The sequence below is a fragment of the Asparagus officinalis genome, chromosome 3 (genome assembly GCF_001876935.1).
Source record: "Asparagus officinalis chromosome 3, Aspof.V1, whole genome shotgun sequence".
Classification (NCBI taxonomy): Eukaryota; Viridiplantae; Streptophyta; class Magnoliopsida; order Asparagales; family Asparagaceae; genus Asparagus; species Asparagus officinalis.
This window is the reverse complement of record NC_033796.1, coordinates 29,426,015-29,453,996: the sequence shown is the minus strand read 5'-3', so window position 1 is coordinate 29,453,996 and position 27,982 is coordinate 29,426,015. Positions and strand designations below refer to the sequence as shown.

General features: G+C 37.9%; 1 protein-coding gene across 1 annotated transcript; it reads right to left on the bottom strand.

Annotated features, from left to right (window-relative positions):
• Positions 167-15,153, bottom strand: LOC109834861 (ubiquinone biosynthesis protein COQ9-B, mitochondrial). The gene is made up of 7 exons (XM_020402879.1): positions 15,142-15,153; positions 12,776-13,240; positions 12,599-12,706; positions 4,737-4,898; positions 4,482-4,653; positions 1,082-1,155; positions 167-432 (listed from the first exon to the last, which is right to left on the bottom strand). The coding sequence occupies exons 1-7, from the start codon at positions 15,151-15,153 to the stop codon at positions 352-354; spliced, it is 1,074 nt and encodes a 357-aa protein (XP_020258468.1). The 3' UTR covers positions 167-351.

Genomic DNA, 27,982 nt, shown 5'->3' with positions numbered 1-27,982 from the left:
ACGAAGTCGGCCCAGGCCACGCTGACTCTCTAGCCGGACCCATGTTTATGGTTATAGCCCTAATGTTCAGGAATTGTAAGATATTCATCAATAACTCTGCTTTTTATAGTCTTTGAACAAATTGTATCCATTTATCAGTAATCTTCCAAGCACGACCAGAAACATGGGATGAGAATTTACAACTTTCAATAACATACTTATCAAAAATTCCCAAGCGTTAACCAAAGCAAACAAAGATTCTATGCTGGAAAACAATAACATACTTATCAAAAAATCCAAAGTATTAACCAAATTAAATATGGGATGAGAACACAATAACAAGACTACAGAGTTTCTATGCTGGACAAAGATTCAACTTTGGAATACTCTCTTCATGAACCCTTGCACAGAGTTGCCCATGCCGGCACCGACAGCCTCTGCTAAGTATGCAGCCTAGAATAATGAAAAACATTCAAAATGTAGTTAGAGGGGAATACAAGCAAAGGAGAAGAAAAGTGAGCATGATAACAGAGACATTGACACTTAAAGGACACGCATTGTACACCAGATGCAACTGAATTGTACCCTGCTCTAATAGGAGTCTAAATTCCCAAGTTCAAGGGGATTTATGAGACACCGGAAGGTCAGGAGGGCTATGTGAGTAAACAAACTTCAGGTTTAACAGAGTGGTTTGTTTAAATCTCATACACGCATCTGAAGAGGATCGACTGACTTGCAGTTACGCTAGTATTATCAGGCTTAACAGAGATAAAATCGGGGGGGGGGGGGGGGGGGGATTAAAGTTCTAACTGATCTTTGTGAAGTGATTTCATCTATTAAATTAGGGCATGATACTTTCAACATAAATAAGATTTTGATGGCCTAGAAAAATATTGTCATCTATACAAAACATGTATCTGTAATTTGATGGTTATAGTCTAAATCTGATGAGTGTTACTTATTCCTCGGATCGTGGTTCTCTTAAATGCAGAGTGCTTGTTTATGGATAGCATGAGTGGATAAATTATCACATATTATGCAATATGTATGTTATTCTTGGACCTGGTGTCAACGTGTGAAATAATTAGTTAACATGAAATACCTCTTGAACAGTCTTCTGAAGATCAAAAGCATCTTTAATTCGGCGCTCCAGGAATGTCCACGTATCACAGAACTCTGTCACAGAACATCGCCATCAGCTTATTTAAGACCTTAGTAAACGGTGTTAGCAAAAGGCAAAAGCGACTGAAAACAGAAAATAAGAAAACGAGGGGAGGACGGGCGGGGAGTTTTTTTTTGGTGAGTGGGGTGGGTGGGGGGGGCTGATTGAAGTAACAATGGACGTAGAACTGCCTATAAAGAATTCACAAAATTTCAAGCAACGGTCTATGGACAAAGATCAATTTTCAGTAAATTAGAGAAGTAAGGTCAGCTGCAGTCTTCCTCACTGACTCCACAAGTAATAAACTCATGGCAATAGTCCATTTATCTAGATCCTTCCCAAGAACTTCAGTCTTTATTGACATTGTTACTAACAATTTGGCAGAATATGTTTCTTCTTTTATTTTATTTTATGTAGACGTGTAGAACAAAAGGCGCCTTCATCAGTCTTGAACCTGAGACCTCCACTACCCCAATCCCATTCATTAATATTATCCCAGTCCTTGGTGGCCTTACCGCTTTCATTTTAAATTTGGGAACAAAGTTATAAATACATTAGTATTGTGAAAAAGAACATAATATATAATTCTTTGTGCAGTAACAAGGATTTGAAATTTTAAATGCATGAGAATTCCTTAAAAAGAGAAAAAAAACTAAACTTATTTGGTTTATACTATGTTGCATAGATACGGGTACGGGACACGACAAATTTGTAAAAAGTAGGGTACGGGTACACAACTGTATATATATAAAATAATTCACTTTAAATCAATATTGAATTAAATACCTATTACATTTTCATATTTTTTGTTATGTGAAGTGGAGATTATAAATAAGAAACTAAAGGAAAGTGCATGTTGCAGGTGTGAATTAAGAGGTCGGGATGACAATAATCTCTTGGAGAATTGAAGACAATAATGTTAAAGAAGACAAGAAAGAGAAGAGAAACATATAGAAAAATAGATCAATTTGTATGTTATATTATTATGTAACCTTGGCTTGTATAATCAATGACAAATATAAGTTATGTAACTGATTTGAAGATAATACCAAATTCTAATTTTTATTACTTTCATCCTGAGCATACAAAAACTTGGTAGTGAGATGAATTAATCTTGTCCCTTCATCTAATAATGAGTGAATGAACTTTTCAAAAAAAAAGTGAATGAAGAAGAATTGATATACTTTTGCAAAAACAACCCATATTTTGAAAGAAGGAATGAGTTGGCAAGTCTCTCTTTCCTCTCTATCTCCCCTAGATATTCAATCTCAATCTCTCTCCCCCCTCTCAATCTCAATCTCTCTCTCCCCCCCCCTTCTCTTAGAAGCGCCGCACGCCCACGATCCTCCGCCGCCCTAACCACGTCGCGGAGCCCGACCACTCCGCCGCGACTCCGCTGCCGCCACAGCAGCAGCTGCGTGGTCCGGGTCGCAACCAAGTTGTTAGGCGCAGAGGAGTCGTGTGGTCGCGGCGGGAGGAGTCGTCGTGGCTGCTTCCGGCGGATGCTTCAGAGTAGGAGTCGCGGCTGCTTCGGCAGATGCTTGACGGAGGAGGAGTCGCGGTGCTCGGGTGGATGCTTGGGCGAAGGAGTCGTCGCAGTGCTGGGCGGCTGCTCCGGCGGGATGCTTGGACACGGAAGAAATGTCGTGTCCCCTCCATTTGGGTGCGGAACCGTACCCAAACCGCACCCGACACAGGTACGACGTCCATTTTGCCATGTCGGGGTATCATAGGGTTTATATGAAGGACGGGGGGGACTAGAAATACTTGCAATTATGTTATGTACTTTCTGTTCTGCCTATCCATATTAAAACATAAATCAAATTTTAAAAAATTTAATAGTATTCAAAAAAGTTGGGCACAAATTAATAGTACTCGAAAAATTTGTTCTTGATGTGGGCAGAGCCTGCTAAACAGAAGTAGAATCGGGGTTGTGATGATGTTATGGTTTGATGAAAGAACCATATGGTTCAGAAAATATGTTTTTGGAAGAGGGAAAAAGAGCAGAAGCAACCTGACGTGGAAAACACTAGAAAAGACAATTCATCCATTAGCAATTGCATGAGTATGAGCTGCTGGTGTTAAAGACTTTTAAGTTAGTAAGAAAAAGAGTTATAAGCAGTGATTTGTGGCCGTTGGAGGCAAGTATATAGTATAGTGTGGAGACAAGGTGGCAGAAGATAGAATTCTACAACATCCAGACTAAATGCACACTATGTTCTTTCATTGTATGCATATCTTAAATCGTACAGATATGTTGTATATGTAGGATAATTGTTATCTATATATCAAATAATCCAGCGTAGAAATTAGCTTATGCAAGAAGGATTATAAGATACTTCCCACACACAATTTTTGAAGTAAATAACGGTTTCTAGATCATGAGTACTAGATATGGATAGACACATGCCATGTTTATCTTTATCAGCCATATTTTGGCAGGGAAAGTTCCCCTCCAGTCATAGGTTAGAAGGGCATGCTCTCTCTTAATATTGTGTATTGTATCTCTGGTTGATTCTTTCTATGAGTATGTTTGATTGGCAAGTTCAGATTATAATCCACAAATGGATTATAAGCAAGTAGATTATAAGCAAGTAGATTATAAGCCAAAGTGTCTGGTAAAGTGTTTGGTAAATTTAGTGGATCATAATCCATTTGCAATAGTAGAATGTTTGCCAAATGGGTGGCTTATAAACCATCATCATTCTCAAAATGACCAAAAAGTATTTAATGCGGTTGGGGAGATATGACTGAGGTTTGGAATTTTGTGAAATGTGAGGCGTATATTGGACTTTTACTTGGTCAAACCTTGTGGCTTACAAGCCACCAAAAAATAAGCTAGGATACCCCAGCTTAATTTTTGGTGGCTTTTGCCAACCATGTCAAAGTGGTCCATCAGCCATTTGACCACTTGCCAAACATGCTCTATGGTTTGGCTGATCAACCAATCTAAGTCATCCTTGTTCTAGTTGTGATCAGCTAGGAGGAGAGGAGATTATATATGTAAAGATATCATTTTGTTTATATCAACAACAGTTTTCAGGTGCTTGTGTAGGAAGGATGTGAACATAGATAAATGCTAATGAATAGCAAAGTGGGTTTCACCTCTAGCTAAAGCCATTCTTAGAGCTGATTAGAAGATCGTTTATGCAGTGTTTGACATTTGTTTCAGTTTACTGAACAAGGTGGTGAGTGAAAGGTCAGCTCATCAGGGGCACAGATAAGTAGTGGGCTTGTTTGTTTGCCCGTGTGTTTTATGGCAAGAAAGATCAAATAGTAATAAGAAAAGGGATGCAATGTAACAATCAAATTACGAGGCAAAACCAAGATCAAAACAGACCTGTAGAATGATCAGTCAGCATGTAGACTTCAGCCGTTGAGTATATACCTCCCAGCACTGTCCGCTTCACGTACCAATCAATCTCTGAGCTGTGGTCCCCAGCCGCATGCGAAATCTCATCAACAAGTTCTGCCCGTTGCCGAAAACTTGTTGGGAGATTCATTGGTTGTGCCTTTAATAAATAGATATAAGTTCTAAATAATATCAAATCTGAGACAATGATGCTTAAGATCTCAAAACATGAAAGAGCTCTACCTGTATGCTCAAAGCTTGAGGCCATTTTGATATGTAGGGTGCTTGCATTTCTAACCGGATGCGAATGAGCTTTGATAGGCGATCTGTAAGTACCAAATCCTGCAATTCCTGTCCTGAGTCAATTCTATCTATAAGCCTTTGGAGGCAATCATCCATGAAGAACTGCATTGTAGAAATAAGGCTTCAAATTAGATTGTGATTGCAATGAAAAGCAGAAATATGTAGGGCTTTACCTTAATGATCGCTCAAAAGTACAAGAAAACTCGTCAACTTTATGGTTACTTCAACATACCTTGTATTTTCTCTAGTAAACTAATATAAATATACTTAATAGGGAGTTATTTGCGGATATTTAACTTAGTTATAATCCCTTTAATAAGCAGCTTATCAGGTTATGAAATAGGGGTAGAGAGTGAGGGGTTTGAGTGTGAAATATTTTGTAAAAACTCTTTTTGGAGAGGAGAGTTACTCTTAATTGAGAGTACCTTCCAAATTGTAACTTTTTGTTGCAATTAATAAAAAAATATTTTCACATCTTCTTATTTTTCTTTTCTTTTCTTTGTTTGACTATGAAGATAAAGATAAAGATCAAGATGAATGTTTGCTATCACATTGAGGCTAGAACCCTCTTGGAATGTAAATTTTCTCTTTGTTAATAAATTTATCTTTTGCTTTTTTTTCTTGTTTAAATAGCCAAGAGGCTAGAACCCTCTTGCCTTATATTTATTTTTATTTTTATACTTGTAGAGTAAATTAATTTCGTGTTTTTACTTTCTTACTTTAAATTCTTGTATTTATTTCTTGCAATTTATTTTGTAGTTTAGATTTTATTTTCTTGCACTATTCGCCTTGAGGCTAGAAACCTCTTGGGATTAGTTTTTATTTTTGTTTATTTTTTTCTTTCTTTAATTCGCCTTGAGGCTAGACCACTAGCGAATTGCTCTTTTTTTTAAGATGTGGAACTAATACTTGTGGGAACTCTAGAAATTGCATGAAACTAGCTAGTGAATTCAATTCTAGATTCCTCATATTTCTAATTGAATCATCCGTCTTTTACTTTCTTTATTTTCCTCTATATTATTGATTTTTCTATCATTTGTTTCTTAATTTTATTTCCTTCATCTTTCTTTCTTCCCTTTTGTTAGTTTTGTTTACATTTACACTTTATCACATCCACTCTTTATCTCTCCACTCTCAATCTCGTTTCGTTTTTTTATATACAATCACTCTCACTCTCTCTCTCTCTCCACAATCACATCCATCACTCCTAATTGTCACACACACACAACATAAGAACCGATTTTGATTTTCTCCTACAACCACCTTCCTCGTGGGATCGATAACTTTTTGTACTATAACTTGATGGTTGTGCACTTGCAACTCTAGAGGTATACATTTATGCTCCGTCAAACAGGCTCAAATAAAAGTTTATTGTACTCTCCAGATAAAATCATTAAAGAAATCGTAGCTATTACCATAACTGTCAACTGTTATCCTAACTGTTTACTTCATGCATTGAATCTTAACAAGTATCTGTACTGCAGGCAATATCCATAAAATTGATAGCACATTTGTTTCAAGAATGAATCCAGCATTCCACAAATATAAACGAAGTAACCTCAATACTCTTCCAAGTTCCAACTACCATTTAGCGTCTAGAGAGCAGCTATTTAAGGCAGATGTTGAGTAAAGAGTGACCTCAGTCAAGGTGTTGAACTAATGGCCAACCAAAATTCAATCGATAAACAACATTGCATGATATATGGTAAAAGATAACTTTAAGATCATTGGAATCAGAGCATCAGCAACAAAACACTAGTAGCGTTTGACCATCAGAGTGTTTTTTCAGTTTTCGTTTATTTTTCTCAAAAAAACAACAAAATATGTTTGGGAACTGGAGTGATTTTTTGGGCTACCCTTCACAAAAACGAAAAGATACACGGTATTCTCAAAACACCTAAAAGGTGTTTTGAGAAAACTGTGTCTTATTTCCCCCTCATTCCAACCTGATCCCTATTTCTCTCCCTCAATCCTAACACAGTCGCCGCCACTCCGAATCGCCGCCTCTAGATCCCCCAATCCCCGTCGTCGTCGTCGCATTCCAAAGCCTGTCGTTGTGGCCATCGCCGTCGCCCAAGCTTCAGATCTGAGCGCAGTCGCCATCGCCTCTAGTTCCCTCAAGCGGGAGATCCGGAGCTTTATCTGGCGGAGGCGAAGAAGGAGATCGTGAATTGCTCAGATCCGGAGATCTATGCATGCTTAAAGAGTGTAATATGGATCCTAGTGAGGCTGTTTATCGTCTCTTGAGTCAAGATGCCCTAGATAAGAAATTTGATTTTTTTGTTTTGTTTTGTGAATTTAGGGCTTTTTAAATGTTATCTAGTTTAACAGCTGAAGTGTGAACTAGTTATGGGTGGGTGAATTAGTTTTGGATTGAGTCAAAAATAGGTTCTTTTTACTGTCTTTTGGTTCTTCGTTAAGATTTTGAGTAGATTTCAGGGTTCATATGGGGTCTTTTCGTGTTCGTAGTAGTGGAATTTGAACTGGAGGCAATTAAAATAATTTGATTGAATTAATCTGAACTAGTTATTGGTTGGTTAATTGGATTTGAGCCATCCTGAAAAAATGCGATCTTTTTAGTGGGTTTTGGTTATTTGTTTATCTTCCTTTCATTTTTTTTTCAATTTATGTTCATAGTAGTGAAATTTGAACTGGATAAACTTAGATTGAGTTACTTTGAATTGATTTGTTCTGCTTGGCTGAAAACTTGGACTGAATGACACTGAGGTGTTTTGAAAACACGTTTGAAAAATAAACACCATGGGATGGTGTTTTTTAAAAAAACATAACAAAAAAAACACTTTGGTTACCAAACACACAGTATTTTATCACACTGATACTACCAAGGGATTGTCTTATTTGAAGTCAACCAATGAATCATTCTTCACACTTCTTCCTGTCAACGTAACTCCTACAGTAGATCCACCATATCCCCTCTTTCTTAACTCAAAATATTTGATCCCATTTCATATCAAGCTTCATTAAATGAATCCTTCTTGTCAGCATCACACTTTCGCATCGTGAATATTGCCCTACAAAAGACTACTGGGAGCCGCACGTCGAAGTGGAATCAGCTTTAATGTGGTTGTAGTAATCAAGTTGAAAATTTTTAATGAGATTTGGTTATTAGGTACAATGTATGGATACATTTGATAGGTCCAAATTCTTCACCTACTACCTACTATTCATACTGCCAGAGTTCATGCATTACTCAAGACCCATGCGGTAATCCTATTGATTTTACAATTCACATAAACATATCTTTGCTGGTGCAAGGCTAGTAGCCAACGGGATACTAGGATCTAACTCCAGACCTCCTTAGCCAAGTGCACATTTGAAATTTGATTGATAAGTAAAATGGCTATTATCCCAACATCCTCTCAATTCAGACGATAATCTAATCAGGCTGCCCAAATTTTCTGACGCAGCACCAGAGTATAAAGATCTTATTTGGTCAGTGGGATTGTACACCAAGTTCCTTTCACAGCAGCTTCGTGTTTGGATTTAAATAATATTTGCACAGGAATGGAAGGTTTTACAACTTAGTAAGGAAATTTAAAAAAAAGTCAGTTCTTTCAAGTGTAAAAAAGCTTCTAACTCAATGAGCCGAGCTCCGAAAAAACATAATAAGGAATAAGAGCAAGGGCAGCAAGCTCTCTTCAGAGCTCTCAAGGCTGACGTGGCCATGAAAAACTTCTTCCCCCCTCCAGCAAGCTCCCAAACCCTCCCAAGCCTCGCTCTCAAGGCTGACGTGCCTCCTGAGAGCTTCTGAGCTCCCAAGCGCTCTACAAATTTGTGGAGCGCTTGAGAGCTCCCAACTGGCCTGAATTTAACAAAAAACCCCCCCAACAAGTAATCTTCGCAGATCTACACAAAATTGAAGTAAAAATCGAACCTTTTTGTCTCAAATCGATGAGATCGGCGGCGACGGACTTCAGCTTCGCGGGCGGCTGGTCTGTACTCCGATGGGCGGCGGTGGTTGAGTCTCCGAGGCCGCGGGTTGGGGAGCCAGAGATCCGATGGGCGGCAGTGGTTCAGTCTCTGGGTTCGTGGGTTTTTGAAGTCTGGTTTGGGTTGGGGAGAAGAAGAAGAGGCATGGGTTTGGGGGAAAATGAAGAGGTTTTGGTTTGGGGGAAAATTCGTGGACAGTTCTCTGGGTTCGGTGTTTTTGACGAAGATTTTTTTTTATTGTGTTTTATTCGTTGGACAGCTGAGTGAAAAAATGAACGTTTGAGTGAAAAAATGAACGTTTGAGTGAAAAAATGTACCGTTGTGTAAAAAATGAAACGTTGAGCAAAAATTCTTACCGTTAAGTTATGAAAATGACAGTTATAAGCTCCATTTTCTTGCTGTTGAACAGTAAAAAAAATCTCTATAAATTCACAATTCACAATTCACAATCCACAATTCACAATCCACACAACTCTCTCACAATTCACAATTCCATTTTCCTATCAAATTACAAATCTCATGGATCCCTCCCAAAACAACTACTATTCGCATCTCCTTACCGGTGAAGGATCGACCTTATACTCGCCGTTCTATACAGAAATCGTAGAAGAAGGTCATCCCATCGAGTTATCGCAATCCGCAACACAACAAGTGTCATCCCAAGAAACACCGACCACAAAGAAGAAGAAGGCTTACACACGGTCCGAAAATTAGACTGTCCACGAGGATAAGCTTCTTGTGTCTGCTTGGCTAAACACGAGCCAAGACTCCATCCAAGGCACGGGGCAACACAAATATAAGTTCTGACACAGAGCTAACGACTACTTTATCCAATACTCCACTGATCCAACGAGTCGCACACCAAACCAAATGATGCACCGTTGGTCAACGATTCAACTGTCGGTCAACAAGTTCTGCGGGTGCGTTGCTCAGATTGAAGGAAGACAAAGATCTGGTACGGGAATTATTGACCAGGTAAATATTTAACTTATATGTTTTTATGTAAATATTTAACTTATATGTTTGATTATTCTAAATTTAACTCTTGTGTAGACTGCAGAAATAAAAGAATTATACCAATCCCTTTATGGTAAGCCATTCGTGTTGGACCATTGCTGGGTTGAGTTGCGTCATCACCAAAAATGGAACCAACAAATGAAAACTTACAATAAGATTCGATCACAGCCGAGAAGAACCACGAACTCTGATTCCTCACCAAATAATTTCATGCCAGCGACCCCCATCGAGTTGAACATTGACTCGGATGATGTTATAGCAAGGCCTGAAGGGAGGAAAGCGGCAAAACTCAAGAGGAAACATGGATCCGCTACGTCCATCATGGGAGAGGCTTTCGCGTGGATGAAGCAAACCAACAAAGAAAAAATGGAGCTAAAACAGAAGAAACAAGATGACGATATCATGAAGATCGATCTCTCAACACTCAATTCAGTTCAACGTCAATACTTTGAAATGCGTCAGGCAGAGATATTGGAGAGGTGGATGTCCAAGGGTTCTTCCTAATTATCATATATTGTACTCGCATCACATCCTCATTAGTTCTTCCTAATTACCAAATATTATATTATATTAGATTTATTATGATTGTACTTGAAGTTGAAAATTTTGGCATTGAATGAAAACAACTACTTTATTAAAAATAAAATTGGCGTAGTACAACAACTTGAACTCCTTTTCTGAAATTACATTAGACATAAAGAAACTTAATCCTCGACGATGGATCACTTAAGCTGCCACAGATGCTCGATCAAATCATTTTTTAGTGATTTGTGTGTTTGCATGTTCCTGATCCGATGATGATTTTGGATGAACTCAGTTAGAGGCACCGTCTGCACATGAGAATGTTCAACGACTGGTACCGAATCGGTAAAGTCGAAGTTGTCCAATTGACAATCACGTTCATCTTCAACGATCATGTTATGCATTATGATACAAGCTGTCATGATATCTTTTAGCACACAAGGTTGCCAGAAACGTCCTGGTCCACGAACAATCGCAAATCGAGCTTGCAACACGTCAAAAGCCTTGTTGTTGAGCAAAGTATTTATGCTTATTTCCTCGAGGTGCTGGAATAGTCTTCACTAATGTGGACCACTCTGGGTAAATCCCGTCGGCGAGATAGTATCCCATATTATACTCGTGGCCATTGACAGTATAGTTGCACGATGAAATTCTTCCCTCTGCAAGTTGTGCGAAAACCGGTGAACGATGTAGAACATTAAGGTCATTGTGAGACCCCGGCAGTCCAAAGAAGGCATGCCATATCCAAAGATCTTTGCTAGCTACGGCCTCCAAAATAATTGTAGGTTCATAAAAATATCCAGTATACATACCTTGCCAGGCAGTTGGACAGTTCTTCCATGTCCAGTGCATGCAGTCGATGCTCCCAAGCATACCAGGAAAACCTCGTTGTGAGCCTTCCTCGAGCAGGCGTGCAACGTCTTCATTAGTCGGTGCACGAAGGTATTCCTCTCCAAAGATGTTGATAATCGATCGAACGAACCTCTTCACGCTCTCAAGCGACGTACTTTTACCGATCTGAACGTAGTCGTCAACGGAGTCAGTGGATGCTCCATATGCGAGCATCCGCATAGCTGCAGTAATCTTTTGAAGACTAGATAGTCCTAACTGTCCAGCACCATTCCTCTTTTGGACGAAGTACTTGTCATGTTCGACGACTGCGTCGTGAATTCGAAGGAATAACGAACGCGTCATTCTGAACCTTTGACGAAAATAATAAAGAGGATAGGTTGGTGCGTCAGCAAAATAATCTTGGAATAACCGATTGTGGCCTTCCAGTCGGTTTCGATGGAGCACGATACGTCGTTTGTGTTGAACTGAAGTTGAACATTTCTCTTATTCTTCTTCCTTAACGACAGCAGCTCCCATAAGAAAGAACGTCTCTATCATTTCATCATCGCTAGAGCTAGATGAGCTAGACATTTTATTTTGAGAGATGATGGGTTGAGGAGAGAAGCCGTCGAATTTTATAGGCATCAGTCGGTTGACGATCAAAGTTTGCGATACCTCGAACTTCGTGCCCAGCCTCGAATACCTCGAAGACCGTGTGCGCTCCCTCGAAGACCGTGGGTTGCCTCGAAGACCGTGTGTTCTCCCTCGAAGACCATGGGTTGCCTCGAAGACCGTGTGCGTTCCCTCGAAGACCGTGGGTTGCCTCGAAGACCGTGTGCGCTCCCTCGAAGACCGTGGGTTGCCTCGAAGACCGTGTGCGCTCCCTCGAAGGCCGTATCCAACGGTTAGAAATAAAATACAAGAGGTTTAAATATAATTAATAGTAATGGGTAAAATATTAAAATAGAAGAGGGGTTTTTTTGATATTGTTGGAGCTCCTAACTAGGAGCTTGTTGGAGCTCCATAAAAGAATGAGTACCTCCCAAGGCTTACTTTTTTAATTTTTTATTCCAAAAAGGTTGAGAGCTCTTGAGAGCTTGCTGACTAGGACTCCCAACTGGGAGCTTGCTGTACTTGCTCTAAGAGCTCAAAAGGGTCATAGGATAAAATCTGACGGTACCTAATACGATACATTACTATTTTTAAAGTGCATCCCATTCAATAGGTACATTTCTAAACTATCTGGATCTAAATTATGACACAACTATGCAGATAATGCATCATATGTGTCACATCATTTTCCCCGCAAATCCTACTGTGTGTATAAATACTGTTCCACTATATATGCAGATAAACATCAATTCCTTCAAGATCACACTCTATCTCACATAATACTTATGTAATGTTAATCTTGAAAGAAAACCAAATCAAACATACAAATAAACATTAACAAAAAAATCACCTTCAATAACAATTTTTACCTCGACAAGTGCCGCTTCTTTACGGGGAAAGGATCCAATAATAGAAGGAGAAACGCCAACATCCCTCGCCCCAGATATCATCGCCGACTCGCTCCATCCCAACCTCGCCTGCGCACGAATCTTAAAGCTCACTTCCACAATTCCTTCATAACCAAAAAAAAAAAAAGCGAAGCTTACCACGTGCGTGAGGGCGGCGCGGAGCACTTTAGCCTCTTCCTTCTCGTAGCTTTCCCCCTTCCTCTCTCTCTCCCTCCGCGGTCCGGTGCTCCGCGGGTGAGACCTGGAATCTTCCCCAGCCTTCGGTGCGGTGCTCCGCCGGTGAGATTTTGGATCATCTGCGGGCGTCGGAGGAGGCGGTGGGGGTGGGAGTTCGGACCGGTGGGTGGAGAGCGGATCCTTCCGGCCGCGAGGAAGGGAAACAGGCGTGGGAGGGGCGGTGATGGAGGAGAACTCGGTGAACGGAAGGCGCAGGGCGGTCGAGAATAGCGGCGGGTTGAGCGGATCGTAGCATTTTTTTGGAACAAAGAGAAGGGAGAGGGGATGGTGCGTGTTTGATGAAATGTCGAGGCGAGAGAGACGGGAGGGAGGACACGTGGCGAGGAGCGGGCAAGGGAACGTGACACGGTGAGAGGTGGGATCGGCCTGTGGTTAGTTTTGGCGATTCGATGATCGGTTCTTGACCGTAGAATAATGCGCTTTGCTTGAACTTCGATTAAAGGTGGGGCCCATTTGAAATTTCTTTTTTATTTCTTTTGGATAATATCCTGTATCCATTTGAAATTTCTTTGATGCACATGCTTTAAAGATCTTTAATATTTTTTATACCTTAGAAATTTCATATCGATGCTAATTTCTCTACCAGTATCTCCCTTTGATTGACGTATTTTTTAATCTCAACTTAAATTACATTAGATGTTCAAACAGTATTGATATGAATTTTCTCTTTAATCTAATTACTATGCACCATGTGCAAAACACGGCCACCCTGTTTTTTTAAGCACTTTATTTTGAACTTAACTCCCTCTAAAATTTAATATATTTGATTTGATTATTGTATTATTAAAATTAGAAATCATATCTACTCCTCTATACTTAAAAAAGGATTTAAAATATTTGATTTACAAATCATAAATACTTCTCTATATTTAAAGGATGATCCAAGTTTTAATACATTTGATTTGTTTTACTGTTTATGATATAGTAACTGTAATATGAATAGTAACTTTAAGTATGGAAGAGCAGATGTGATTTACTGTCTACGATAGAGTAAATTACTGTAGCACAAACAATAATTTAGTATAGTATTTACTGTAACATGAATAGTGATTCTTCAAATCCTCGTTTAGGTATAGAGGAGTAGATGTAGCAGTTTACCAAATCCCAAAGAATTTGAGAAAGACTTTGTTCCTGTTGTAAGTGTTTGGGGTGAAAATTATTTTCATTGTAGAATTCATTACAACTTTAGGCGTTACAATAAATTCAGAAAAAATAGTTTTTTTATAAGACTTTCGATAAAATGAAAAGTAAATTACAACTCTCTTTCAAACAATACGCAACAAGTATTTATCGCCTGTAACTTTTTTGCGGGATCTTTGCCTGTGACGGGGGCGTTGATCTCCGTGGACTACCAAACGATTAGATTAATCCGGAGTTTCGTTGATTCGCGAAGGAATCAAGAAACCGAAGCGATTATCTCGGCAACAGCGAGATAATCACTCTTCTCGAGATTGCAGCTAGGTACGATCTCAAGGGAAGGAACCGGGAACTGTAGATCTGACGAACTCTTCTTCTTTATGCTGAAGAACTCAATCCGATCTTCTCCTCCTCTCTGGAATTCGTGCTCCTTTAGTCTCCAATTCAACAGGGCTTCGTCGAGGCTCAAGAATTCCAGATCTGTACAAATGAAGGCCCTAGGGCTGTATTTATAGGCTTCAGGAGCCATGTTTTCAGATAAGAACGAATGATTTGATCTAATCCTCAGTTGTAACCACTTTATCACTTTTTTGGATGATGTTAGATCAGTTGGAACAAATTCAGGTGGTTAACGGTCAAAAAACGGTTCAAAATAGCTCAAACTGTATTTTTTGGTTTGCGGACGCTCGCGGTGTCTCGACCACGGCCGAGACACTTGGGGTGTCTCGGCCACGCCCTTGGCCGAGACACTCGTGGTGTCTCCGCTGAGGGTCGAGGCGTTGTTTTGCGCGTCCCGTTTGTTTTTGTTGTATCTTCGTCATCCGAACTCGGAATTGTGCCATTCAAAGTGCGTATGAAAGCCGACGAGGAGATCTACAAGCTCCCATGGTTGAATCACATGTAGAGTAGATGGGACACAAGGGGCGCTTCATCTTTCATAAGCGAAGCGTAGCTCCCGATCAGTTCATATCTTCGCTATTCTGTAGTTCTGTTGCTTCACATGGTTTGTCGACTTACTTTATGTGTTCATCGATGTCAATTAAGCTTCTGTGACTCGAATAGTGACGTTCATCGTCTTTTTTCTACTTCAAACTACGGGTGAGAGCCCATAGGTAATTTTTGACGCATACAGTAAGTACCATAGTTCTCGTAGGTTTTTTTCTAAAACTATATTCATTCTGTAGACCAATAGTGCTCCTAATCATATCATACTCCTTTTAAAAGTACGAGTTTAGGAAAATCTTTTAGTAGACAAAAATACCTTTGAAATTTAAATACTAATCCATTAAGTAAGAGCAACTTGATAAATTAATGAATTCTTATTGGATATACATAGTATGAAATAAGGATATAGTTTAAATTGAAATATAAACCTGAATGAAATTACTAAATGCCAAATTTATAAATGTATACAAGATAAATGACGTATATGAAAAAAACAAACAAATTAGTGAGACAAATCATTCTTAAAATTATAAAAAATAAAAATTAAAACAAACGGCTACGATATGAGGACACAACATGGTGATCTCTCACCAACTTAAATTTAAGTAGTTCATAGTACTACATAATCATTTTTAAAGTTTAATCATACTCTTATTATTTAAATAAAACTCTATTTATAATTGTTATCCTCTCACATGCAATATTACATACCAATGTATATAAACTAAGAAATTACAACAATTTTCGTAACACTTTCATCTCCTTCTATAGATATATGCCTTTGTTATTTTCTTCTTATTAGACTAGATTAGATTATTTTAAGTAATTAACTATATTGTATATTCAATCTTTTTTTCATATCAATAAATATCAATAATTTTCACAGCACTTTCATCTATTTTCTTCTTATTAGATTAGATTAGATTATTTTAAATATCAATAATTTTCACAGCACTTTCATCTATTTTCTTCTTATTAGATTAGATTAGATTATTTTAAAGTAATTAATTATATTGTTTCTTCTTATTAGATTAGATTAGATTATTTTAAAGTAATTAATTATATTGTATGTTTGATCTTTTTTCAGATTAAATATTGTAATAATTTTCATAGTATTTTTATCTCTTTCAACATGTATGTACATTTATTATTTTCTTCTTATTAAAGTAGATTAGATTATTTTAAAGCAATTACTTATATTGTATGTTTGATCTTCTTTTCAGATCATAAAGTTTAATTATACTATTATTATTTAAATAGATGTTGTTTGTATAAAAATCAAAGAGAATCTACACATATTTTAGATCTCAATGCCAATTGTAATATTTATACATGCGTGTTAGTTAAAATAAATTTCATGTATGGGCTTAACTTATATGATCCTACTTTAACCGATTTAGATAACTAAAATTTTTTAACACCCAAACTCTTCCATAAAATTAAAAGAGAGTAGCAATGCTATAGCTATATATATTCACATGACTACAGATATCTTAAAAACGAACGAACAAAATCACACAAACAAAAACCATATTAATTACCCTCACACACCTACTATTTTCAAAACAACCCTTCTCCATCTCCATCTATAATATATCCACATACCAAATTAATCTATTGGAGTTTCCCCTCACCAACTACACCATTGATCAACCCGTCTTTTTTCTTTGTACTTAAATTGTATAACATTCATTGCAATGAGGACTCACATGGGCCCAACAAAAAAAATAATGTACTAGGTCTTGTAGTTAGTTAATAATTAGATTATATCATTATAAATAAACTAAGTAAAGATTAATAATTCTTAAGAATGTACTACGTTCCCCTAGCTTTCACTGCACACTTGTTAGTTATTTATTCCTATCCCCAAAATATTTTCAAAATTAATCATCTATTTCATAATTTTTTTAAAAAATATTTAAATAAATTTTATGGCAAATGTAATAATCCATGTGTTGATGTTAATGATCGCACAGTCAATTAAAATGGTTGAATGAGGTTGATGAGGGACCACTCCCTTCCCTGAATATCTGGTTCTGAGTTGGGGGGCTGATGCCTGCACAAATAGAAACTCGTGAGAGGACGGGGACTGGTTCCTCCGTGGTTTCTCCGACGATCAAGTCAGCTGGTGAACTTGAGTGGAAAAATAAAGAACTGTGAGAGTTCTTTTGTGTAGTGCAGTATAATTTTTAGATTGCTTAAAAAATTAGATCTAGAAGTCAGAATCTGGGAGCCCCCTTCTATGTTAGAATAATACCTCTATTTATACTGATGGTATAAGGGTATAATGGTCACTTCGGCTGAGTATAGGATGGTGGTGAAGAAATGTGGACTGGCAGCTACGTCAGTACCTACTTTACAAGTGTCTGTTGACCCTATAGGTTTGATGATGATTTGTCAAACAATTTATCGCTAATATATTCTCTAGTTTTGTGTTTATGTTTCTTTTTACAGGTATTTTAACACACAATAATCAAGCGTTAAAGATTCAAGTTCATATGTATGGATTTACCTAGGTATAAGTTTAGTTTACTTACATATATTGTATGTTTATATTTAAGCTCAATATTAGTACACTTAACACGATTTTTGATGTTTTCTATCATATAAATAATTTTTCATCAAACGTTGTTACAATTTATCCTATTTCATGTTTACAGCTCTTTCATACTCTATTATATATATATATAACGTATGCATGATATATATATACGTATTTATGAGTCATATCAAGATTTTCATATTCGTAAAATACAGGTTTTACGAACACTTTTCAAAAACAGTATGTTTTTGCAAACAAAAATTATTTTTCCAAAAATTCCTTTTCTAACATGTTCATTTTATCATTTAGAAACTTTTCCCAAAGTTTTATTATTTTTGGAATTGATTTAATATTTTTAATGCATTTTCAAATTTGGCCCAAAAACCTGTCAATGCCAAGTATCAGTTTGCGGTCGACCGCCACGGTCGACCGTCGGAAGTTATCTTTCAGCATTTGACCTTTCTATGCCCGCGGTCGACCGTGATCCAATCAGAGAGTTTCACGGTCGATCGCAGAAAATACCTCCGTGAGCTTGCGAGAAATTCGCCTGCAAGAAGAAGTCGCCCAAGCCACGAAAATTCACCTTTTAACACAACTCGCCTGACTGAGTCTGAAGTCGAATTCGCCAGCAAACCTCAAGGCCGCTAGTATAGCTAGGTATCTGCTACCCCACGTGCTAAGGCGGGCTTTCCCACCTCTCTCGACCTGAAGGGAGAGAGCACAGTATTCTAGGCCCGTCGAGTGAGCGGGCAGATGTCGAATCGACCTGAGCACTTATAAATGCAGCTCACCTCGTCTCTCCGAGTCGAGAGCTGGATCCGCCGGTATTCGGCAAGCTGTCCAAGCCCACTCGAGTATTGGGAACCCGCTTTCCCACCTCTCTCGACCTGAAGGGAGAAGACACGGTACTCTAGGCCCGCCGAATGACCGCTCACAGTACAAGTGATCAGACAGACGCCAAATCAACCTGTACCCTCATAAATGCAACTTACCTCACTTGTCCAAACGAGGGGTGAGAGCCGCCGGCGCTCGGTGAGTTGGTCAGATCCACTCGAGTATCTGACAATCGTTGTCACACATACGGGGAGGGGCTTTCCCACTCCTACGTGACGTGATGCAAAACACGGCTCCTCGAATGACCGCTCATGGTACAGGTGAACAGCAGGATATCTCTGAACAATGTATGGTCACATCGCATAATTCAAGGAGCAACCAAGCTGCCTCTCTTTCATTTAAGAGGCTCTTCCAGCAACCTTTAGGAGGTCGAAAAAACTTTGAGAGGTCAAAAAACTTTGGGAAAGGCATCGACGGCAAGCTCTCTGCATAATTTTTGCATTGCAGCGCCACTTCCTAGTTCTGAGCCCTGATCGCCGGAGAACTAGAAGATTCGAACTCTATCGACCCGAGCTTCTATTGCGTACTGAAGCTCCCCAGCAACCTCAGTCGAACGGTCCAAGGAAAGCAGAGTCGGCACGAGCATCGAGCGAAGCATCCTGTAGCTACCGAAAAGTCCCCACACTAAACAAGGAGGGTCTTCCATCTGCTTCTGTTGTAATTTCGATTGATTAGTTTGTAATAAGCTTTCTTATTAATACAAACGAAGTTTCCTGTTTTCGGGAGATCAAAATTTACACCTACAACCGCCAGCCTTAAAACCCTATACTCAGGATTTTTGTGCCTCGCGGGCGGCCCCGCCGATTTAATCATTGGTTTTTAACGGCTATTTTCACAACGGCTCTCTGGGGGCTTTTTAGTCTTTTTCAAGTTGGTTTTTGGCTGATATTTGAGAGGGTATAAAACCCCATTGCTGCTCTCTTTTATCTATCCAAGTTTTGTGTTTAACAAAATATTAAGAGTGTTTAAAAGAGTTGTTTAAGCTGATTTTATCAGTCTGTTTCAAAAGAAGTTTTCCTACAACAAGAAGTGGCTTTCAAATCCTATTGGGATCATCATCTACTGTTCTTCTTATTTGAGAAGTTTTCTAAACTCTTATATAGCTTACTATTCCATTTTCATTTCATTAGCTATATTTATTGAGTTGTATTATTTTCATTCACTGTTATCACACACACATATTAAGCTTAATATTTTCATACTATATAGTGTGGGTTGTGGGGTGTGATTTAGTGAGTGTGAGCTTCATTGTGTTCTCATTTGTTATTGAGAACAAATCATGATATTTATCTTTTATTGTGAGTATCACTTGTAATACACTTGTACACCGAGAGAAGTATGAGACGAGAGACGGCGCCGGTCGAATCCAATAGAGATGGGTCGGTTGACGAACCTTAGGGAGAGGTTGCATCCGAGCACTTGAGGAGGAGGACACGGGCTAGGTTCCTACATTAGTGTGTAAAGTGGTGTGATTGCATAGTGTTTTGGTGTGTGAGAGTTTTCGTGAACTTGTAAACCGAGTGGTGTTTAGAAGTTCGGCTTCCAAACCGAATTGTGATAGTGGATATCTCCTCGAGGGTGAGGAGCGGGCGACGTAGGTCGGGTGACCAAACCTCGTCTAAACATATCGTATGTTTGTGTTTTGCTTTGCTTATATATTATTTGTTGCATATTCTTATTGTTCTTATTCATATCTATCTCATATCATTCTTGCAAGAACAAATTAATCAATATTATTTTTATTAGCTTTTAATCGGGATTAGATTAGCCATAAGACCCTAATCACCCCCTCTAAGGTCTAACAATTGATATTAGAGCTTGGTGCTCTTTGATTTAAGGTCTAATCGCCTTGAGTTAAAGATCCAAGTTATCGTATTTGTGCTAATCTAATTTTGATTGCATTTTGCTTCTTGCATATTATCTTTATGGATATGTATGATTCATCTAGTTTAGGATATGCTATTAATATTGCTCCTCGTTTGGATATTTTCCCTATGCTCAATGGCGTGTTAGATTCAAACTATTTGTTCAATCTAAACAATTCGATTTGTGGGAAATTATTAAGGATGACTATGTTGTTCCTATTTCGGAAAAATCCAAATGGTGTGAGAATGATAAAAGATTGTTTAATATGAACAAGCTTTTGTTAGAATATTTGATTAATGCTTTTCACTCTTCATATTCTAACAAATTTGCTAATTTTGATAGTGCTCACGCTTTATGGAAATTTATTGAAGCACATGAAGGGAAATTGGAGGCTATTCAACAAGCGTTGGAAAATCCTGCTTTGAGTTCTAAGGAAGCCTCATCCCCATGTACAATACCACTAGGTGATAACCCTAGTGAGGTATGCGATAACGATGATATTATTACTTTTGATGAACTTGCTCTTGAGTTTGAAAAGTTACACAATTGCTATATTGATGTAAAGAGTAAGTATGTTAATATGAAATCCACTCATGAAACACTAGCCACTAAGTTTAACTTTATTGCAAATGAAAATATAATTCTTAAATAATGCAATGAAAATTTAAAAATTGAAAATGCTAGTTTGCTTTAAGTTGAAATCTATGATGAGTAATCTTGTTTATCCTACTTCTAGTAGCAATGCTTGTATGCACAATGATGAGTTGAATCAAATGAGAAAAAGAATATCTACCTTAGATTCAACACTAAATACTTGTATTGCTAATAATAAAAAGCTTATGGACTTATGTGCAAAGTTCAATGTTAATTCTTCTAAGAAACCTATTCACTATGCACATATGTATGACAAAATTCATAAATATTCTATTTGCGGTCTTAAAAGGCCATTTAACTTAATTTTGTCATAATGCACCAAAAATTGACAAGCCTATTAATGATTGTGCATCCCATCAAACTTCTTCATCTCATACACATGTACACACACATAGTATAAATCATAAACATGCTCATGTGTACAAATGTGATTATTGTGGTCGTTTTGGTCATTTGGCCATGTTTTGTTTCGATTTGAAAAGAAATTCTCGTTTGCAAAATAATTACAAAGAAAAATCTATTTTTGCAAATGAACCACGTGCATTCCATTTCGGTCAACGTAAACCATTCAAACCTCTATATTGCACAAATTGCAATCGTATGGGTCATGTTTACAATTCTTGTTTTGAGCGTATCGGTGCACAAAATTCGCCCAAACGGATTCATAACCCTAGGGCATTGGATTTAAATGATAGGGGTCATGTCCCAAATTTTAGTGGTACCAAAATAATTTGGGTGCCAAAATGACTTTTATATTAATTTTTTGTTTTTGTTTGTTTTGTTCATTTTTATTTGAATAATTGGGTTTTGAGTTTAAATGTTGAATTTTAGTTTTTATTAAGTTAAAATAAAATATTTTTCATGTTTTTAATAGCTAAAAGACTTTATATATATTTATATGCTTTACAAAACAGTTTTATTACATTTCTCTCAAAATCCAGGTTTTAAAAACTGACTATGCACTTTTCTTTCTCGCGGTCGACCGCCACGGTCGACCATCGATGTTTCTGGACATTGTCACGGTCGACCGCGATGGTCGACCGCAAAAGAATTTTTCAGAATCGATTTTATTTCTTATCGGGTTTCGGTTTCAATTGTCAATTTTTTTCTACACCCGATTTCATCACCACCGTTGACTTCATTTCATATCAGATCTAGGCCGTTGATTTCCTCTCTTCTCTTGATCCGACCATTCTTCTTCCCCATTCGATAATTTTTCCTAAAAAAAATCCAGGTTTCTCCTCGCGGTCGCCCGTGTTAGCCCTTATGTTTTGATGATGTTCTTACAACCACCATTATCGGTACTAATGGCTTATTGAGTGTAAATATAGTAAGTTCATTTATCAAGCTCGTTAGTGCCATAAATGGAGGATGGATGGAATATATGCTACAACGATGATATCCAAAGGAGGAGGAGGCCAAGAGATGAAGCAACGTTATTTTAAGAACGACAAATTCGAATACAAGCTTCATCCGATTCAAGCTATATCAAAGCTCAAGTATTGTTCTTTATATATGAGGATATTAGCTTTCTTTTGTTTCTCTCTCTAGTGCTAGAATGTAGGCAAAGAGTTACTGATTTTACTTGAAGCTATTGGGAATCACACACACGTTTTCATACTTGTGTTTTTAAGCGTTTTTCAAAAAATACTAATTTTCACAAGTATGAGGACCTATCTGCAAAATTCTTTTTCCAAGCAGTTTGTTTTTAGTATCAAAAATATTTTATAAAGTTTCAGAATTTTCAGAGGTCAAATAAATATTTTTACAAATATTTCAGTCTAGCCAAAAACCTGTTTTCTGCAATATATCAGAAAGCGGTCGACCGGTCCGGTCGACCGCTCCCAAGGCCATTCCTTACTATTTTCCAGAGAGGTCATCGGTCGACCGGTACGGTCGACCGAAATCTCGACTTTCAAATCGGTCGACCGCGCCGGCCGACCGACGATGACTCTGCTTGTTTTCCAAGTTTTCAAGGTTATTAGCGGTCGACCGAAATTTTCGGTCGGTCGACCGAAATTTTCGGTCGGTCGACCGAAATTTTCGGTCGGTCGACCGAAGCATTTTTTCGGTCGACCGAAATTCCCTTCGGTCAACCGATTTGTGTCTTTGGTCAGCCGCGACTTTTTTAAACGGTCGGTTTTTGCCTCGTTTGCTGTGCTTTCACTTAATAGTGTTTGGCATAGTCTGAGCTGAGAGTCTGAAAAGAAGATTATCTTCCTAAATAGGAAGATTGGGTTTTTGTTTTTAATTGGTTTAAACTCTTTTATAAAAACCCCCCAGACTTCTTCTTCTTCTTTAGCCCTAACGTTTGCAAAAACCAGAGAGAGCTTTCTGTTTCCTGAGAAAAATTTTCAAAGCCTGTTTTCTCTCTGTTTTAAGTGTGATTCACTTCCCAGCTTCAGTAAACCTACTCTTTGCTATAGGGGCTGTGTAAAGAGAGGTTCTTGCATCTTTTCTTCTGCTGTGTGAGTGAGATCTGTGTAGATCAACTGTGAGGGAGTGTGATCTGTTGAGATCAAACTGTGTAGTGAGAGAGATCGTGTGGGATCGCTGTGTAGACGAAGTTCCGGCTTCCAAACCGGGTGTGTAGTGGATTTCTCCTCGAGAGTGGGGAGCGGGGACGTAGGCCAAAGGGCCGAACCTCGTTAACACATCGCGCGTCAAGGATAACGAACTCCTAACTCTATTTCTCTTACTTTAATTGCTTTACTGTTTTGTGGTTTGTTTGTGTTTGATTTTATTGCATATTAGAGCCTCTTGACCCTAATCACCCCCCTCTAGGGTCCAACGGCCCGCAGCTTGCCTTCGTTCGACCGCGGATCATCTCATCTTCGATCTCCTTTGGGAATCTTGGGTAATATCTCTCGCATATGTGTATTTCGTTTCCATTCTCTGTTAGGGCTTTGCTATCTATTCTAGGGTTTTAAATTTCTGTCAGATTTCATTCAAACCCTAGTTGATCATTCTGTCGCCATGCCCCCTAAGAAGAGATCTAGACCTGACATTGGCCACTCATCATCTTCTGCTGCCTCCCATTATGAGGATTTTTTACTTTTCAAACCCCTAGTTAAGAAATATATGGAGCTTTGTAAGTTAAAAATCCTACCTACTAGGTATATCAAATTTGATCAATTAGCCATGTATGACACTCATACGATTCTTCATAATGTTGGGTTGGCTAGACTGCTAGATGTGGAACGTAAAGTTCCTTATTATCCTTTTCTGGTTTATCTGTTTTATGCCAACTTATATGTGTCATCCTCTACTGATGGTCTTCAGACCATTAGTACATCTGTTAAAAATATTACCATTTCTTTTTCTGCCAACGAACTTGCGGGGATTCTTAAAATCCTGACAGGTGGTGTTGAACTTATGTCTATTGAACATGATGATCCAGCTGTGAACAACCTCTTGTTTAAACCCGGTTGCACTTATCCGATAAATAATAATTCTCTTAATCCTAATGCTAAACTTATTGCTAGAATTATTGCTTAAAATCTGATTCCTAAAACTGGTAGTTTTGATCATTTTGCTCCTGACAAGATCAATGTTGTATATGCCATTTTTGCCAAAATAAAAGTAGATTGGGCAAACGTTTTTCTCAAAAACATGGCATCTAAGCATTTCAAATTTCTACCCTTTGGCTCCTTCATCACCCTTATCCTTCAACACTTCGGTGTTGATCTCTCATATGAACCCAAAGTTGAACCCAAGAAGGACTTTTTTGATAGAGTCTCTCTCTCTCTCTCGTATGCAACTGTCAGACTCTTTATCTGATCCCACTGTTCCATCATCTTCCCGTTCTCAATCAAGAGCTTCCTCTTCTACTTCCGATATCTGTGCCCGTTTGGATCGCCTTGAGACTCAGGTCTCAACTATTCAGAAAGATGTTAGGACCATTCTTAGTTATCAGCATCAGTCTCGAGGGATTCTGGATCCCTCTTCCAGTTCTGAGTCTGGTTCTGAGGAGGGCCCTGCTGATGACTCTGATTCTTCTGATGATGGATCTGCATCTGGCTCTGGCCATGCTTCTGATGGTGACGGTGATGGTGATGATTGATTATGCTGCTTATTGGAGTTTGTTGGATTCTATGCTTTTGGTGATGTTTCTTGACACTTATGCTTTTATTCTATGTTTTATTTTGAGTTGTAATAACTCTATGTTTGTGTGGAAAACATTGTGTCTTTGTGAAACATTTGTGTATGGTTTGTAGTATTGTGGAACAAACTATGTTTGTGGAAAACTATGTAGTTTTTGGTGTTTAAGTGATGATTTGTGATTCATTGCGTTAGTTTATCTTTTCTATGAACTATGTATGGTGAAAACAATATTCATGCCTTGTTTTGTGAAAATATGTTGCTAATGATGCGTTCTTTGGATTCTAAATATGGCTGTGTATGAATGATTATTGTTTAGCTCCTATATATGCTCTTTAGATGTCATTTATGTAATTTGACAGGGGGAGCTTTTGGCCATATACTTGATTTTTATCTGTGCTTATATGCAGAGGGAGCGTTGCACCTATTTATTTTCTTTCCTTTTTTGATGTTGTCAAAGGGGGAGAAAATCTAATGTGGTTTTGGTTTATTCATGTATGGTTTATTCATGTTATATACATGATTGGTTTATATATGGTTTATCAGTATATATTTCATATTCATGTATAAATTGTTTGCCATCATAAAAAAGGAGGAGATTGTTGACCCTATAGTTTTGATGATGATTTGTCAAACAATTTATCGCTAATATATTTCTAGTTTTGTGTTTATGGTTCTTTTTACAGGTATTTTAACACACAACAATCAAGCGTTAAAGATTCAAGTTCATATGTGTGGATTTACCTAGGTATAAGTTAGTTTACTTACATATATTGTATGTTTATATTTAAGCTCAATATATGTACACTTAACACGATTTTTGATGTTTTCTATCATATAAATGATTTTTCATTAAACGTTGTTACAATTTATCCTATTTCATGTTTACAGCTCTTTCATACTCTATTATATATATAACGTATGCATGATATATATATACGTATTTATGAGTCATATCAAAATTTTCATATTCGTAAAATACAGGTTTTACGAACACTTTTCAAAAACAGTATGTTTTTGCAAACGAAAATTATTTTTCCAAAAATTCCTCTTCTAACATGTTTATTTTATCATTTAGAAACTTTTCCCAAAGTTTTATTATTTTTTGAATTGATTTAATATTTTTAATGCATTTTCAAATTTGGCCCAAAAATCTGTCAATGGCAAGTATCAGTTTGCGGTCGACCGTCACGATCGACCGTCGGAAGTTATCTTTCAGCATTTGACCTTTCTATGCCCGCGGTCGACCGTGACGGTCGACCGTGATCCAATCAGAGAGTGCCAGCCTTAAAACCCTATACTCAGGATTTTTGTGCCTCGCGGTCGACCGCGAGATTTCGACGGTCGACTGCCGATTTAATCATTGGTTTTTAACGGCTATTTTCACAACGGCTCTCTGGGGGCTTTTTAGTCTTTTTCAAGTTGGTTTTTGGCTGATATTTGAGAGGGTATAAATACCCCATTGCTGCTCTCTTTTATCTATCCAAGTTTTGTGTTTAATAAAATATTAAGAGTGTTTAAAAGAGCTGTTTAAGCTGATTTCATCAGTCTGTTTCAAAAGAAGTTTTCCTACAACAAGAAGTGACTTTCAAATCCTATTGGGATCATCATCTACTGTTCTTCTTGTTTGAGAAGTTTTCTAAACTCTTATATAGCTTACTATTCAATTTTCATTTTATTAGCAATATTTATTAAGTTGTATTATTTTCATTCACTGTTATCATACACACATATTGGCTTAATTTTTTCATACTATATAGTGTGGGTTGTGGGGTGTGATTTAGTGAGTGTGAGCTTCATTGTGTTCTCATTTGTTATTGAGAACAAATTATGGTATTTATCTTTTATTGTGAGTATCACTTGTAATACACTTATACACCGAGAGAAGTGTGAGGCGAGAGACGGGGTCGAATCCAATAGGAGTGGCGTCGGTTGACGAACCTAGGGAGAGGTTGCATCCGAGCACTTGAGGAGGAAGACACGGGCTAGGTTCCTACACTTAGTGTGTAAAGTATGATTGCATAGTATTTGGTGTGTGAGAGTTTTCGGTGAACTTGTAAACCGAGTGTGTAGAAGTTCCGGCTTCCAAACCGGATTGTGATAGTGGATATCTCCTCGAGGTGAGGAGCGGGGACGTAGGTCGTGGTGACCGAACCTCATAAACATATCGTGTGTTTTTGTTTTGCTTGGCTTATATATTATTTGTGCATATTCTTATTGTTCTTATTCATATCTATCTCATATCATTCTTGCAAGAATAAATTAATTAATATTATTTTAATTAGCTTTTAATCGAAATTAGATTAGCATAAGACCCTAATCACCCCCCCTCTAGGGTCTAACAGTGTCGGCTAGCGACTGGGGAGAGATCACTTCCGCATTAAATAAGAAGCGATTGGAGGCATGACGGTGCTGACGTGGTCCGATGAGTCATGAAGACTATCGGGCTAGAGGCATGATGGCAACTGTCGAGCATTAAATATGATGCTGACACGTTGTCAGTAGGATAGGCTCGAGTATTAAATATCGAGCATTAAATGCTTAGCTGAGAAGTAATGCTTTTCGAGTCAACCCCGCAATGGTGTCGAATAGCTGGTCGAATGGAATCGTAGTGAGTCGTCTTTGAAAAGAGAGCCGACAAGTTTCACCATTTGAGTTGACATAAAAGAATGTCGACTTGGTGAGTCAGCTAAGGTGGAATCCTTGCGGGTCTTTGGCCGCTAATTTGATTAGGGCATTGCATGCAGAAGTACACATGTCCGTTGCTGGCAAAGTTCAAAACCACAAAAAAGGACTTAAAATTTAAAACTTGGCAAAAAAAAAGTAATTATTTGGTATTCTTTTATTAAGATATATATACTATATAATCATGAATATAGTACTATACTATAGTATATATATATGTATATTATATATATATTAGTACCTATATACTATATATATATATATATATATATAGTATATATATA